General features: G+C 43.5%; 1 protein-coding gene across 1 annotated transcript in view; it reads left to right on the forward strand.

Annotated features, from left to right (window-relative positions):
* CABLES2 (Cdk5 and Abl enzyme substrate 2) overlaps window positions 1-16,944 on the forward strand; it is a 51,900-nt gene that overhangs the window by 11,045 nt on the left and 23,911 nt on the right. Inside the window, 2 exon segments of the mRNA XM_073607507.1 lie at window positions 11,134-11,205; window positions 12,400-12,486. Coding sequence (XP_073463608.1) covers window positions 11,134-11,205; window positions 12,400-12,486 — 159 coding nt within the window.

Consider the following 16,944-nt stretch of genomic DNA (forward strand, 5'->3'; position numbering starts at 1 on the left):
ATGCCTTTTTTGCACCTCCCTTTCTTCATGTGTTCAATACTTTTTCCCTGTGTCATTCCATTTTATTACACATAACTTAATTTCTGAACTTATTTGTTTTGGTGTCTTTGTATGTATGGGTTGTTACCGACATGTGGTAAGAATTTCATGTCCATAGCACCTTTAGAAATATATTTACCTAGAAAAATGGTGACGTGTTCAATACTTAATTTTACCCGCTGTACATAGCCCCCCTCGTATATGATTTTTATACCCCCTCCCCCTGTTAATAAATCCTCCCCCTATATATGCAGTATATAACCCCCTCGACCCTATATAAACTATATATCCCTCCCCGTATATATGCTGTATATACCCCATCCCCTTGTGTGTGTGTGTGTGTGTGTGTGTGTGTGTGTGTGTGTGTGTATATATATATATATATATATATATATATATATATATATATATATATATATATATACATACACCGCCATAATCTGTATATAACCCCTCCCCCTATGTATGGTGTATGTTATCTACCCCACTCCCTCTACATATACTGTATATTATAGGAGGAGGCGGGGCTTTGTCACACTGCATGACCGCCAACTAGAGTGAATGTATCACAGCGCCGGGAGATAAGGCTGCAGATGGGGACAGTGCCGGGAGGACTCGAGTATAAGCCGAGGGGGGCATTTTCAGCACAAAAAAATGTGCTGAAAAACTCGGCTTATACTCGAGTATATACTGTATATTAGTTGTGCTCATAAGTTTACATACCCTGGCAGAATTTATGATTTCTTAGCCATTTTTAAGAGAAAATGAATCCATAACACAAAAACTTTTCTTTCACTCATTGTTAGTGTTTGGCTGATGCCATTTATTATCAATCAACCATGTTTACTCTTTTTAAATCATAATTAATAAAGAAAATACCCAAATGACCCTGATCAAAAGTTTACATACCCCACTTCTCAATGCCGTGTATCGCCCCCTTTAACATCAATGACAGCTTGAAGTATTTTGTGGTATTTGTGGATGAGGCTCTTTATCTTCTCAGATGGTAAAGCTGCCCATTCCTCTTGGCAAAAAGCCTCCAGTTCCTGTAAATTCTTGGGCTGTCTTGCATGAACTGCACATTTGAGATCTCCCCAGAGTGGCTCAATGATATTGAGGACAGATGACCACTCCAGGACCTTCACTTTATTCTGCTGTAGCCAATGACAGGTCGACTTGGCCTTGTGTTTTGGATCATTGTCATGTTGGAATGTCCAAGTACGTCCCATGTGCAGCTTCCTGGCTGATGAATGCAAATGTTCCTCCAGTATTTTTTGATAACATACTCCATTCTTTTTGCCATCAATTTCGACCAAATTTCCTGTGCCTCTGTAGCTCACACATCCCCAAAACATTAGCGATCCACCTCCGTGTTTCACAGTAGGAATGGTGTACCTTTCATTATAGGCCTTGTTGACCCCTCTCCAAATTAGCATTTATGGTTGTGGCCAAAAAGCTAAATTTTGGTCTCATCACTCCAAATGACTTTGTGCCAGAAGGTTTGAGGCTTGTCTCTGTGCTGTTTGGCGTATTGTAAGCGGAATGCTTTGTGGCATTTGCGTAGTAATCGCTTTCTTCTGGCGACTCGACCATGCAGCCAGTCTTTCTTCAAGTGCCTCCTTATTGTACATCTTGAAACAGCCACACCACATGTTTTAAGAGAGTCCTGTATTTCACCTTAAGTTATTTGTGGGTTTTTCTTTGCATCCCGAACAATTTTCCCGGCAGTTGTGGCTGAAATTTTAGTTGGTCTACCTGACCGTGGTTTGGTTTCAAAGAACCCCTCATTTTCCACTTCTTGATTGGAGTTTGAACACTGCTGGTATTCTCAATTCCTTGGATATCTTTTTATATCCCTTTCCTATTTTATACAGTTCAACTACCTTTTCCCGCAGATCCTTTGACAATTCTTTTGCTTTCCCCATGACTCAGAATCCAGAAACATCAGTGCAGCACTGGATGAAAGATGTAAGGGTCTGTCAAAAGTTCAGAAACGCATTGATCTTTTATACTCACACATATTACAGGCAAACAGATCACAGGTGAGAATGGTTACCTTTAATAGCCATTCAAACCCCTATGTGTCAACTTGTGTGCATGTTATCAGGCCAAAATCACCAGGGTATGGAAACTTTTGATCAGGGTCATTTTGGGTAGTTTCTGTTATTATGATTTAAAAAGAGTAAACACAGTTGATTGATAATAGCTTCAGCCAAACACTAACCATGAGTGAAAAAAGTTTTTGTGTTGTGGATTCATATTCTCTGAAAAATGGCCAAGAAATCACAATTCTGCCAGGGTATGTAAACCTAAGAGCACAACTGTATGTGTGTGTGTGTGATATATATGTTATCTAATTTTACATGTCAGTTATAATACCCCCTCCCCTCATATGTATTGGGGGACCAGGTACTATTAGGGTGTATAGATAGATATCTATCTCATATACTGTTCTAGCACACCTTCCCTCACATATTATCCCCTAGTACCATCCTGGGTCTGACACAGGGCCGGGTCAGGGTGGAGACCCCAAATCTGTATACATTGTACATACAATATGTTCTCATGATCTTTACTGTACATAGACCGTGAACTCCATCTCTCAGCCTGGCATTGAGTCAGGTGAGACCCTATATATCTGTATACACTTTAATTCCCCCACACCCCCTTCATATTATGTCCCCCCCCGTAGATGGTTCCTTCCTTCATATTATACCACCACCCCACTGTAGCTTGTTCCTTTATATTATTTTATATTTTGATGTAAACTTTTTTTATCTGGTTTTTAATGCATAAGAGATGTAGCACCAGATTGTGTAATGGTGGAATGCTTTTATCTGCTACAACCAAGATAAAAATTGTGTATGTAAGGATAAAAGAAAGCCGTGAAGGGGGTTCATTGATTTCAGAGATGTTGTAACTCCTCTGTGTTTGCAGATAGACCTGACAGGAGTCAGATTTGTTTTAGAAAGGTTTCTTTAGAGAGATCGCTTTCACAAATCCTTCCTGTTTACCTTCAGCCTATTGGACAGAATTAGGAATTCACCTGAATGAAGTCACTACATGTAACTGCAGCTGGATCGGCACTGATCTGCTCAGATCTCCTTACAGGAAGTGCTTAGTATAGAACCGGTGTGCCCATAGACAGCTGCTTTCCTGCTGGGAGATCTCACCTCCTTTGCTTAGGATGGGGCTGTTAAAATAAGTGCGTGACTTTTTTTTAATTTTTATTTTAGTTCTAGTAAAGGCCCATACACACAATCAAAAAATCGTTTGAAAAATCTGATCATTAGTACACCGTTCATCTGATATTATCCGATGGAACAAGCACAAACATTTTTCTCATAACATACCAGATTGGACGATTTTCGTTTAGGGCCAGTTCACACCAAATGCACTCCAGTAGGTTTTTTCAGAGGACGCTGCTCCTTAGAGCTTACAATCTAAGCACTGGAAAGCATCAAAAACGCACATTTTTATTTATTTTTTTTTGTCGTAGGAGAATTTTTGTAACTTTAGTAAACTCTTCATTTTCAATATGAGATTAGCATGCAAAAAACAAACAAAAACGGATTGATCATTTGTCTGATAATCTTATCGTATTTACCAGGAATAAGGGAGGGTTATAACCCTTGTCCGGTTTTATTTGCCGTCTGTGTCCTATTGGGGAGATTTCCCTTCATAGCCACAACAGGAAGTGAGGGAATCCTTGGTTGTCACCAGAACTAGTATCCCCATTCCCAGTGTCCTATTCCTGTTCTGGGGATCACCAAAAATGTGGGTTTTGGTGATAACTGTAAACAAACCAGTAAAAAAAAAAAAAAAAAAAAAAAGGGGGGGGTGTAAATCTCCCTAACAGGGACACAGCAATAAAAACAAGGTGTTCTTACACTCTCCAAGAAAAAACAGCCAAACACTTCCAGTGGTCCAAACCAGTGACACATATATACTCTGTCCTATGCCCGGTGGATGAGGTATCCAGTGTGGAACTGAAAAAAGGAAGAAGGGAAGGCGCAAACCCCTAGTATACTGCGGTGATGTACAGATAGCTGCGATAAATCAGTTCTGGAAGCAGTCAAATTTCTTTTTTCTAACCGCACAAAACCCCATGTTACGAAACCGTCGCTAAACGCAGTGTGTGAATGGGGCCATAGGAAAGCATTGTGTGAGTTCAGGTGCGGTGGATAACTTCATCTATCCGCAGCTGAAAGCTGAATTCTATCCACCCGCGTGAAAGGGGCCGTACCCTCTCCACCTTGTCCAAAACTTGTGCTCTCTTGTCACCCAGAATCGGTCAACAGTAGGCTAAAGCCTGCTGTCTGCTGACATCACTCAACCAGGTCAGACTCTTGAGGGGATCCTGACAATAATGGCATGGTCCACCCAGATGCCTTACAGGCAGCTACTGCACCGCCTCTCAGAGCATCGCTGGGAACCTGAGCCAGCTGCTGCAGTGAGTGCCTGAAGGGCAGAGCAGAGAGCGGTGACTGACATGAACCACTCTGCTCAGTGTAGACTGAGACCTGAGCAATCGTCGGTCACATGATTGCTCAATTCTTGGGCTTAGAGCCAGCAGGGCACAGCCTGCAGCATTGATCTTAGGTAGGTAAGAATGTGTGGTGTTTTTTTTTGTTTTGTTTTTTTTTTATAATCCCACACTTCTCCTTTTAAATCTATGAATTGATGACTATCCATGCTTACTAAATTCATATACAGGCTTTGTTCATTGGTGCATAGTGACTGTACCTTACTGTTCCTCTCTGTCTGTGGTCTCATTCACATGCGCTCTCCTCTCTGCAGATAAATGTACTTTTAAAGAGGAGGGCCCATTAAAAAAAAATAAAATAAAAGTCAGCAGCTACAAATACTGCAGCTGCTCACTTTTAATTGGACACTTACCTGTCCCAGGGTCCAGCGATGCGGGGGATCGAAGCCCCACTCGTCTCCCCCTCCGTTCGGCGGCGCTGTGATTGGCCGCTCAGTCACCTGGGACCTGTAATGGGTCCCAGGTGATTGACAAGAGGGAGGGAGCAGAGCTGAGCCCATCCTGTGCAGAGGGGGAAGTGATGTCACCAGCCCAGGCACTGAAAGAGGCAGACTACGAGGGACCCCCTAGCAACAGGCATTTAGAGGTGAGTAAAAAAAAATAAAAATAAATTCCAAATGTTTTTTTTTTATTAATTTTTTTAGTAATTTTCATGCATAATTTTTTTTTTTTTTTTTTTGGGGTGGAACACCACTTTAAGCAACTGTGAATTGCTATTTACATAGCCATGCCTGAAAGCATTATTCTATCGGTGTGCACAGGGCATATTATTCTATAAAGGTGAACGCAGGATGTTATGGCCACGTAAACCTTGCTTATCTACAGAGAAGGCTGAGTTGAGGGCTGTAATAAAGCAGAATGAAATCACGGTGGGGGCAGCCAGCATTGTTCATAATGACACGCTTACCTCTGGGTATCCTCTCCTCCAGTGATCTGAGCTCCCTACATCCACTCTGTTCCTGGTGCTGCCATCTTATTTTACTCTTTCCAGGTCCAGTGTCTTCCTGCTATGCCCATTGGGCAAACACTGATGAAGTAACTGCTGTGCATTCACCTTGGAGTTATTACATTGGCACCTTACTTCATTCCTTCATTCCTGTTGTGCAGTACTGATTCACAAATTCATAAATTCTGTGAATCAGTACTGCTTGGACCTTGAAGAAGGGGACACACCCCGAAAGCTTGTCCTGAAAAATTGTATGTTAGTGCAAATAAAAAAAGTATCATGGACAGTACTCCATTTTCTCTGTCACAATTGCACTAATACGGCTACAATCACATCAAGTATGGAAAGTTTTCAGAAGTCCCGGAATGACCTGAGCTGTAATAAGGGTTTATAACCGGATAGACAGGACCCGGGGTAGGGCGAGGGCTCATTGATGTCAGTTATTTGTATTATGCACCCAGGGAGTATGAGTTTAGTTTATACCGAAAACATTAAGATGTGATATTCCTGTTTTTCATGAGGCACAACCCTGAACTCTGCCAGTCATCTGTGGCCGAGACAATTGGCTCTATATATAGCCCTGCTGTATACACAGCCTGGTCCGGGGTCACCCGGCACTGGAAGGGTTACACACCATGTGTACTGGTGAGATAATCTGCCATGTCTATGATGTCCTCTATATGCTGAGCAAACATTGTCACCTTCCCCCTTCTTCTTTATACAACTCGCTGTCCTTGTAGTCTCATTCCACGGTCTTGGCTTTCTTGTCTATAGCAGCTCCATCCAGCAAGTGATTTATTTTGGGTGGAATGTAGAGGGGGGGGGGGGGGGGGGGGGAGGGGTTGCTTTTCCAGCTCATCTTGTACAGAGAGGACTGGAAGAACATAAACTAAGAGACACACGGAGGCTTCCATTACTGACATCACCTTCTGAAAATGCTGTTGGTCTGGCTGTTGTGCTGATCTTCTTTCTGTGTTGTGTTTAGTCGCTGGGCTAGAACAAGTGTGCAATTCACATTAATGACCTACTTGACTGTTCAGCAGCTCACTGCTAAAGACAGCCAAGCAAACTGGTATTTTCAGAAGGAGATCAGTGCTCTCAGTACACATGCCTCCCATGTCTCATTAAGGTACAATGTAAGATCTCCCTAATCACACACAGATGGCAAAAAAACTTGACAGCAGTTTTAACATTCTATCCAAAATTAGAAAAAAAAAATGTTGACTTCTAAACTTTCTGCCATGTTTCTGAATAGGGTGATTGTAAAGACAGTGCTGCTCTTATATCATATTTATTTTATGGCCGCCACATTCTACGGAGGTTTACAGAGCAACCTGAGATCCTTTTTAAAGTGGAGCTTAAACCACAGCAGGACCCTGAAGCAACTGCCATTTATGTGGGAGTATGGATAGGAAGCCTGTACACCATAGGTGCTCAATCTGTGGTCCTCCAACTGTTGAGGAACTACAAGTCCCATGAGGCATTGCAAGTCTGATAGGTACAAGCATGAATCCCAAATTCAGAGGCATGATGGAACTTACAGTTTTGCAACAGCTATAGGGCCGCAGGTTGAGCACCCTTGATGTACACTGTGGGTGACCTGGCCTCCAGGGCAGTAATATCTAGAGCAGGGGTCTCAAACTGGTGGCCCTCCCAGCTGTTGCAGAACTACAATTCCCATGAGGCAATGCAAGGCTGACAATTACAAGCATGACTCCCATAGGAGTGACAAACTGGCGGCCCTCCGCAACAGCTGGAGGGCTGCCAGTTTGAGACCCCTGATCTAGAGTGTGCTCTACCTTGTCTGTTGCCACCATATTCACCACTTCAGGTCCAGCATCTTTTGTCTTTGGTTATTGTGTGACCATGGATGATGTAAGCTGGCCCACACCAGGGGCGGCCATAGAGGGCGAGGATTGCCGGGTCATACTGGGCACACAGTCCACGTGTCGTACACCAGGTCCAGTCTGGCAGGGATCTGGAGGAGTCTTCTATACCAGTGGTTCCTTAACCTCAGTCCTCAAGTACCCCCAACTGGCCATGTTTTGGGAATTTCCCTTCGATAAAATAGCTCTTATACCATGTCATTGATATTGATTTAAAGCAGCTGTGCACAGTAAAGGAAAACCTGAAAACATGGCCCGTTGGCGGTACTTGAGGACTGAGGTTGAGAACCACTGGTCTATAATAAAAACTTTTGGAGGGATTCCCTGTTCCTTCCTGTTTTGGCTATCAACAGAAATTGATCAGAAGATTCAAAATGTTCTATTAGTCCCTGATACAAAAAAAGGTCACTGCCCCCAACCTATAACTGGTCTTCACAGCAAGGAGCACTGGAAGGGCAAATGCATGTAAAATAAAACCAAAGAATTTCCAAGCTCAACTTGCCAACCAGCCTGCGACCAACCAAATTAACCTGCCTAACAGTATGCGTTAAAAACAGGGGTTTAGTTGCACACATTTGCAGGCTGGTTGTTAAGTTAAGCTTGGAAATTCTTTGGTTTTATTCTAGTAGTCCCCAGAATGAAAACGGATAGGAAAACTGGAATTGGGACATCTGTTCTGGTCACAGCTGCTGTCACTTTTTAGAAATGTCCTCTCGCTTTGTGTTGTGTTTCTGGCACAGTAAGTGAGGTGAAATTTCCCTATAGGGGGGCAATATATACTTCCTTTCCTGAATCTTCTATCTGCTGTATAGTGCAGCTCTGTTAATAAATGAGCAAACTTCTCTTCCATTTAAACTGCGCCTCATCATTCTGAACATAATAAGAATGTCGCTTGCAATCACTTCATGAAATAAAGGCATAATGGATTTCTACCAGGAGTACTTCTATTTGCCAGGAATTGCTAATAAAGGTCGTGTTTTATAAAGCTCGAGTGAATGTGCAATTAAACTGAATTTATATGTTCGATTAAATTTTAGTCATCTTGCTCATTATGTTGCCATCGCTCTGGCTGTTCAGTAAACAAGCAAGAGGAACTCTGAATAGACTTCTAGACCGCATTATAAAATGACCTTGCTGGCTTTACATAAGCCATGATTTTTGATGAGGAAGCACAAATTTGTGACCTCACCAGGGGCACCGCTGGCTAACTTTTGGTATTGGGGAATAGACATGTGTCTGTGCTGATCATTGCAGGAGACACATAGATTAGTTTCCACAAACCTAAAATCATTGCTCCTTAAAAACCCTGATGATACATGTTCAGTTACTGTCTGTGGTTTGCCAAGTCTACATCTACCCATAATATCTCATTTTGCTTCTGGGTAAGGAGTGACGGGTGCAGCACGTGTTCAAAATGGGATTTTCCTTTGCAGCTCTAATTAGATCTTCTTGATTGCCTCCTTGTTCTGCACTCTGTTGTTGCCAGAGAACCTCCACTGTGTTCCAATGCTCAAGGCCCTGGTGACCAACCTTTGCTCCAAAGGCCACATGCTTCCCTCTGGTACTTGTTGTGTGGCCTTTGGACCTGAAGCAGTGATGTCCGTCTCTTGTATTGTACTCTGTGCCCTGCACTATGTTTCGAGTCTCCAACCACACCATGTCTACCGAATCTGACCGTCACATGTCCATAGACAGCCTTCTGTAGTATTACATTATGTTTGGCTCTTTGGTGATGTCAAGTGTGCAGCTGAGGCCCTCTATACCTCTTAAGTTGACAATCTCTAGTTTTAGGCCAGGTTCACACTGGTATGACACGACAGTCGTACGACTGTGTGTATCCGACTTTGCCCTCCGACTTCAATGAACGGGATCCGACTTTGATCCCAACAATACCAGGATCTTTGAGTTTGGTATGAATCTTGAGGAGGAAACCCACGCCAAATAAAAAAAAAAAAAAAATGGAGTAGGGTCCCCCCCCCCAAGACGCTTTGGGCCCCCCCCCCCAAGATCCATACCAGACCTTTATCCCAGCACGCAGCTTAAGGTTTAGTTCTGGGAAGACAAATTGCTGAGCCACATGTGCAAGTGAGGTATTTCCAACTTGCTGGATGCTCCCTAGAAATGGACGTTCTGGAGTGGCTCTGTAAAGTAGATGTAAACTTAATCACTAAAATCTTTTATAAGTTTTAACATGATGTTATTTCAGAAGAATTTTTTGTTATAATTGCCTCTAATTTGTTTTCCTGTGTTGTCACCCCATCCACGTGTTTGAGATAAAAACTACAAGTGCCTGACTTAGATGTGCGGTTGGGGGGGAGTTGAATATGCACTGTTGAGCCACATTTTTGTGACACCCCACCACCACCATAAGTAGAACTCCAGGGGAAAAAAAGTTTCCATGCAGTGGGGCTGTGCTCATTTTGTTAGGGGTGAACACAGAGCTTATATATTCACCCAATCCTTCGATCCTCCAAAAATTGGCGCTCCGGCACATCCAGCAGTGGACTGTTCCTGCTGTCCTCCAGAACAGTCCACGGAGGGACAGGAGTGGCAGCGACCGGTCTTGCGCTAGTAGAATCAGCGGATCGAAGAATATCTCCCCTCTGCAATCCCCACTAAATGGTGAAATTTTTACCCAGACTTCTGCTCTAAGCTGCAATAGGCAGTGGAAAGAGGTGTTTACATGCCTTAGTGGCAATGCTTCACTTTGCACCCGGCAGCAAGCCTGCCGCACGTGACACATTCAGGAAAACAGGGAATTGCTGCAAATGACCTGCAATTGCATGCAGTACACACCGTTGCAGCACATTTGTCAGCAAAAAGGGGTTTAAAATAGGCGGTAGGAGGCATCTCCTCCTCACCACCTGTCAATCCCCTCCTATAGTGCAGTCTGAATGTGGATCGTTCTTAAAGAGGAAGTAAATCGTGATGGGTTTTACCTCCTTTTTTTCTCCCCTGCAAATTAAAAGCATGATGAGCTAGTATGCATCGCATACTAGCTCATTATGTTGCACTTGCCTGCAAATGATGCCCCCGCTGGTGGCCGCATCCATCTTCATCACTCTTCCTTCCAGGGCTGTGCACTCTGGCTCTGACTGGCCGGAGTCGCGTGACGTCACTCATGCTCGCAGCAGCTGCCGATCATGGCACGGGCCTTTTAGAAACGGCACAATCGTGCCCTTTCTTCGGCGCAAGCGTATATGGTAAATATCTCCTAAACCGTGTAGGTTTAGGAGATATTTCCAGTACCTACAGGTAAGCCTTATTATGGGCCTACCTGTAGGTAAAAGTGGTGTAACTGTTTGCAACCACTTTAAAAGAGAAGGTAGATTTAGACGCACATCTAAATTTACGCTAACACACATTGCATGTTCATGGTCTACCATTGTCACCATCAGGAAACCCACCTTAGAATGGCCACACAACCATCGCTGTGCATGTAGATAGGTGGGCTGGAGGAGACCGACAGCACCCAGTTGCAACAAAAGAATTAAAATATAATGAAAATGTGTTTTATTTAGCAGGAAAGGCAACATTGATTGACATTTCATATATGAAAGCACAAAAGCTTACATAAACCCTATCCAGGTACATTTAAGGGGGAAAAAATAGACTGCAAATTGTAGACAAGCTCCAGCAGGCTCTGAGCTAGTGAGAAATGTATAATGTTGTTGGTTGATCTGCAGTGTCATCCCAATGATTGCTCCCTCTTACAGGCGACGTCATCCGTCTCAGCGCTGCTCCCTAGAGGGTCTAGATGATATGGCAGAATTTACACCAGTGTCAAGGTATTAGTCTGGACAGAGGACCGCTCTCCACTAACCACACTAACTTTTTATCTATATTCTCTCCAGAGAATACTAACATATTACTGTCTCTGCTGGTCACCTTCTTGTCAGATCTCGTGCTGCCTTTCTTTTTAAGCCTTGGATTTGTGTTCTCTTCACTTACATATTCTCTTTCTATAGCTTTTGCTTGTGGTAAACAGCTATGATCTTTATGGAAAATGTAAGTTCAATTTTATAGCTGCAAGAGATGCATAATGCCTACACAATAATTTAATTGAAATGCATGCTTAAAGCGGAACACTGTGTTTGCTAACATGTTTTACTTTTCATTGGTTACTTATTTCTAAGCTCTTTGAAGAAGTTCTGCTTTAAAGTAGAACTAAGGCAAAAGTTTATATTTCTTTTTTATTTTGGATGGAGTAAAAGAGGGTATGGCCCCTAATTTTTTTTATTTGTATCTGTGTCCCATTGGGGAGATGTCCCTTCACTTCCTGTCCTGTAGCTTAAACAGGAAGTGAGAGGAAATTTCTCATAAGTAAGGGAATTCCTGGTTGTCTCTAGATCTAGTGTCACCATTGGAAGAGTTCCCCCTCTATTCTTGTTCTGGTGACTATCCAAAGTTAGGGGATCTTGTTTCCTTAAAGTTATCTAATTTCCTGCATGGTGCATGACCGGAATTTATTATCCGTGCATCCATTGGCATGTTTTCTTTGTATAAAGATTACTCGTGGAAACCAGCAGTATTTGAAAATGTTGGTGCGGCCAGAAGGACACAAAATAGGATCAATAGAAGTAAGGGATTCAGGTATGAGTAAGTTTTGGTGAGTTGGATCATCCAATGGCTTATTTTATTTGTCAGCAAGGTGTCTCCTCCACCCACCGTAGTGTGGAGCCCATCTGGAACATGAAAGAAGTGGCTGGGGTCTGGCAGGGCTTTGCCAAAAAATGAAGATAGCTGATTTGGGCTGTCTGATTCTTGAGTCTGTGAAGTAAATCTGGCAGACTAAATCTTGGTACCAGACATGGCTACAATGAAAGCAATGTTATTCTATTATGCATTTGAAGTCTCAGCAGGACAATCCATCTTCTCCCTTACCTGGTCCTCTCATTGCTGTTTTCCCACCTTCCCTGGACACTTTCTTCTTTTTATTTTTATTTTGGAAGGTGTCCTCATATTTTGTGTTTTCTCTACAGGCCCAAACATATTCCAGAATCTCCACGAAACTTGAGGAAAATACATTTCATTAAAAGCATGAGGCAGTACGACACCCGGAGCAGCAGGTATGAATCTTACATCTAGACTCTGTCCTCCTATGATAGGAGTGTAGTACATGGTACATCACTGGTCTTCTTCCACAAGAATATTAGGAGTGTAGTACATGGTACATCACTGGTCTTCTACCACAAGAATAATAGGAGTGTAGTACATGGTACATCACTGGTCTTCTTCCACAAAAATATTAGGAGTGTAGTACATGGTACATCACTGGTCTTCTACCACAAGAATAATAGGAGTGTAGTACATGGTACATCACTGGTCTTCTACCACAAGAATAATAGGAGTGTAGTACATGGTACATCACTGGTCTTCTACCACAAGAATAATAGGAGTGTAGTACATGGTACATCACTGGTCTTCTACCACAAGAATAATAGGAGTCTAGTACATCACTGGTCTTCTACCACAGGAATAATAGGAGTGTAGTACATGGTACATCACTGGTCTTCTACCACAGGAATAATAGGAGTGTAGTACATCACTGGTCTTCTACCACAGGGATAATAGGAGTGTAGTACATGGTATATGTATGAATTGAAGGCCTTGTGAGCTGCTATGGTACATTACAAACAGTGCATAGTGATAATCCCAACCAGAAATGTACCGAATTTGCAAATAAACGCATAATGGAAGCAGCTTGCACTCTACCCACTCTTATATACTGTATGTGCGTTATTATCCAAAGTTAACTATTATAGTGCCGCACTTCCTATATCTCAACCAATATCACAATCACATGTGAATAATCAACATATAACTAATAAATGAATGTCCTTTTAAACGTCTCTTAAAACATACACTGGCCACCATACACCGGCCACTTTATTAGGTACATCTTGCTAGTACCGGATTGGACCCCCTTTTGCCTTCAGAACTGCCTTCATTCTTCCTGGCATAGATTCAACAAGGTGTTGGAAACATTCCTCAGAGATTTTGCTCCATATTGACATGATACCATCAAACAGTTGCTACAGATTTGTCGGCTGCACGTCCATGATGTGAATCTCCTGTTCCACCACATTCCAAAGGTGCTCTATTGGATTGAGTTCTGGTGACTGTGGAGGCCATTGGAGTACAGTGACCTCATTATCATGTTCAAGAAACCAGTGGTGAGATAATTTGAGCTTTGGGACATGGTGCATTATCCTGCTGGAAAGAGCCATGAGAAGATGGGTACACTGTAGTCATAAATGGATGGACATGGACAGCAACAATACTCAGGTAGGCCGTGAAGTTTAAACGGTGCTCAATAGGTACTAAGGGGCCCAAAAAATATCCCCCACACCATTACACCACCAGCTCGAACCATTGATACAAGGCAGGATGGATCCATGCTTTCATGTTTACGCCAAATTCTGACCCTACCATCTGAATGTCGCAGCTGAAATCCAGACTGTAGGTGGTATTGCTGAAGCACTGGAACCATGAGGATAGGTAGGTTAGCATATTTGATGTACACAAAAGCCAGAAAGTTTTCCTGGTGAAGAATGATTATGACAGATTTGGTAGATTCCATGCAGAATTTCTGGAATACAGACAAATCCGTTTTGAGACCCAGAATGTCAAACGCCCCATGTGGTCTTTGGAATAGTTAACAGATTGGAGTACACCCCTGGAACAATTTTGCCAAAGCAACTGGGGAAATGACACTTTGACCCAGAAGACCTGAGGGGCCTCAGTGGAGATCTGTTGTGCCCATGTCCTAGCAACCAATCACGTGCTTGCCCCTCCCCCAGGCCCCAGCATTCAGAGGAGGAGGAAGAGGAAGTTCTTCCTCAAAACCTATCTGGTCCCAGTGCCCAGCCTTCCAGCTTCCACCTGTCCTGTAGCTGACTGCTGCAATGAGAAGGAATGGATCCTGATGTAAGCTGGGGTCTTCACAATAACACCCTTCCACTACCCCAACTTTTCTATTAAACCTCTTCACTCTCCTTACCCCACTCTGCTCTTCCCTTCTAACTTTGGGGACCCTATTGAAAGGGAATGGTCTCCAGGGACTATGATGTAGGGGGGGTTTTGAGGACCCTGTTGTAAGGTTGCTTTAGGGACCTATGATGTAAGAAGGATGAATTTGGGGATCCTAATGAAGGGGGAACTCTGGGATCCCTGATTTAAGAAGGGAGACTTTTGAGAACCTAATCATAGTGGGTTCTCTGATGTAAGAGTGAACTCTGGGGACCCTGATTAAAAAAGCTGGAACTTTGGGGATCCTAATGTAAGGGGTTAAGGCCTGGGGATCCCAGGCCTAAAAGCTGTGTAAGGTGCCCCAAAATTTCTGATGGCTGCTCTGTTCCCCCACAAACTGCGCCAACGCTCCACATACCATTTCAGGATTGAATGATGATATCTGGAGACAAAGCCTTCTCTTGCAAACGTCAGGCAATCCGTGAATTAGAGGTATCCAGCCAATGAGGTGCCGCGCAAGCCATGCTGTGCGCAATATAACTTGCTCCCAGGTCAGCCTCCACACGGAGCTAACTTTGGCAAGAAGGTGAGAATGCAAGGGGGTACAAGTATAGTTGGCCTTACCTAGGGTGCAAAATAGTCTAGCACCGCCTCTGCCTTTAGGAGCCATTTAAAACAGCACAATGATATCACTTTGCATGTGCAGTGTGCTCTGCATTCAGGGCATGCTGAGTGTGTCGTGAATGCTACGACGATGACATCATTGCAGCCCGCCCATTCAAACAGCGTGTGAGCTCGAACCCACAAGCAAGACCGAGCGAAGGAGGCGGCGCCGGCAGGGCAGCACTGGAGGGTTTCATTTTAAAGGTAAGTCTGTCATAAAATGCTATTATGCAGTGCATACTAGTACATTGGGGCAGATTAAAAAAAAAAAAAAAAAAAAAGGTTTACTACCACTTTAATCAAAAGGATACAAGGCTAAATAAGTGCTTAGAGGAGAAAACAGCTTATTGGGATGCTTCTCCATAAAAGATAAAAATAGTTGGAAAACCTGGTGCAGAGAGAAAGCCTTTGCGGCCTTAGTAGCTGTAAATGACCTAAGGCTGGGAAACTGCACTGGTAGAAGCAACTGGTTGATCTGCATCAGTTTGAATTGAAATGGTCTCCCTTGGGAATAATAGCAGTGGAGTTCAACTCCTCAGGGGTGACCTCTTTAGTCTAGGACTGGAACAACTCCGAATCAGGTAGAGCATCTGCTGCCGATGGCTCAGAAGCAGCTAAGACCACAGGAGCATGCTTGCGGCCTCTGTGATCGGAGATGACAAATAACTCTGTGACTTGGGTCACAGTCTTGCATGACAGTGGTGAAATCATCAGCTGCAAGGAGATGGGGTCCAGCTACACCCAACAGAGACAAAGCGAATCCGAGGATGGGGCAGTCTTTAAGAGCAGAAGATAACCTGATTCCATGCTGCAGAGGTCAGCAATGTCAGTAGGTGTGCTGCAAGCAGCCTGTTAGTAGATGGTGAGCTAGGGGCATCTGGTTCAATGGGACTGTCCCCCTGTGTCTAGAGGCATATACATGTTGCGATAACAGTGTATAGGCTGATGGTGAGAAGCAAGGCCTCGCGTACTCAAGAGATCGCGACAATTGTTAGCAGGTGAGGATCAGATGGCTGGAGGTGGCCAAAGTGACTGTGGAAAGCAGCAGGAAGGGATCAAAAGTATCACGTGGCTCTTTATGAGCAGCAGCTAGGAGAAGCTTCCTTGATGCCGTAGGGCGGGAAAGAGTGTGCCGTACAACGCTCCATGCGGTGGATGACGTCGGTGCTTGGTCCCAGTGCTTGGCCCAGCCATGCTACTCAGGGTGTTTTCAGGGAAAGGGAAAGTGTTGAGGCAATGCCAGCAGCTTTTGATCTGGAAAGCGCTCCACGGCTACAGTGAGGGGAAAATGTATTTGATCCCCTGCTGGTTTTGTACGTTTGCCCACTGATAAAGAAATGATCAGTCTATAATTTTATTGGTAGGTTTATTTTAACAGTGAGAGACAGAAGAACAACAAAAATATCCAGAAAAAACGCATTTCAAAAAAGTTATAAATTGAATTTCATTTTAATGAGTGAAATAAGTATTTGATCCCTTATCAATCAGCAAGATTTCTGGCTCCCAGGTATCTTCTAAATGGGCAACGAGATTAGGGAATGCTCCTAATCTCAGCTTGTTACCTGTATAAAAGACACCTGTCTACAGAAGCAATCAATCAGATTCCAATCTCTCTGCCATGGCCAAGACCAAAGACCTGTCCAAGGATGTCAAGGACAAGACTGTAGACCTACACAAGGCTGGAATGGGTTACAAGACCATCGTCAAGCAGCTTGGTAAGAGGGTGACAACAGTTGGTGCGATTAATCTCAAATGGAAGAAACACAAAATAACTGTCAATCTCCCTCAGTCTGGGGCTCCATGCAAGATCTCACCTCGTTGAGTTTCACTGATCATGAGGACAGTGAGGAATCATCCCAGAACTACACAGGAGAATCTTGTCAATGATCTCA

This window comes from Aquarana catesbeiana, linkage group LG12 (genome assembly GCF_042186555.1).
Source record: "Aquarana catesbeiana isolate 2022-GZ linkage group LG12, ASM4218655v1, whole genome shotgun sequence".
Lineage (NCBI taxonomy): Eukaryota > Metazoa > Chordata > Amphibia > Anura > Ranidae > Aquarana > Aquarana catesbeiana.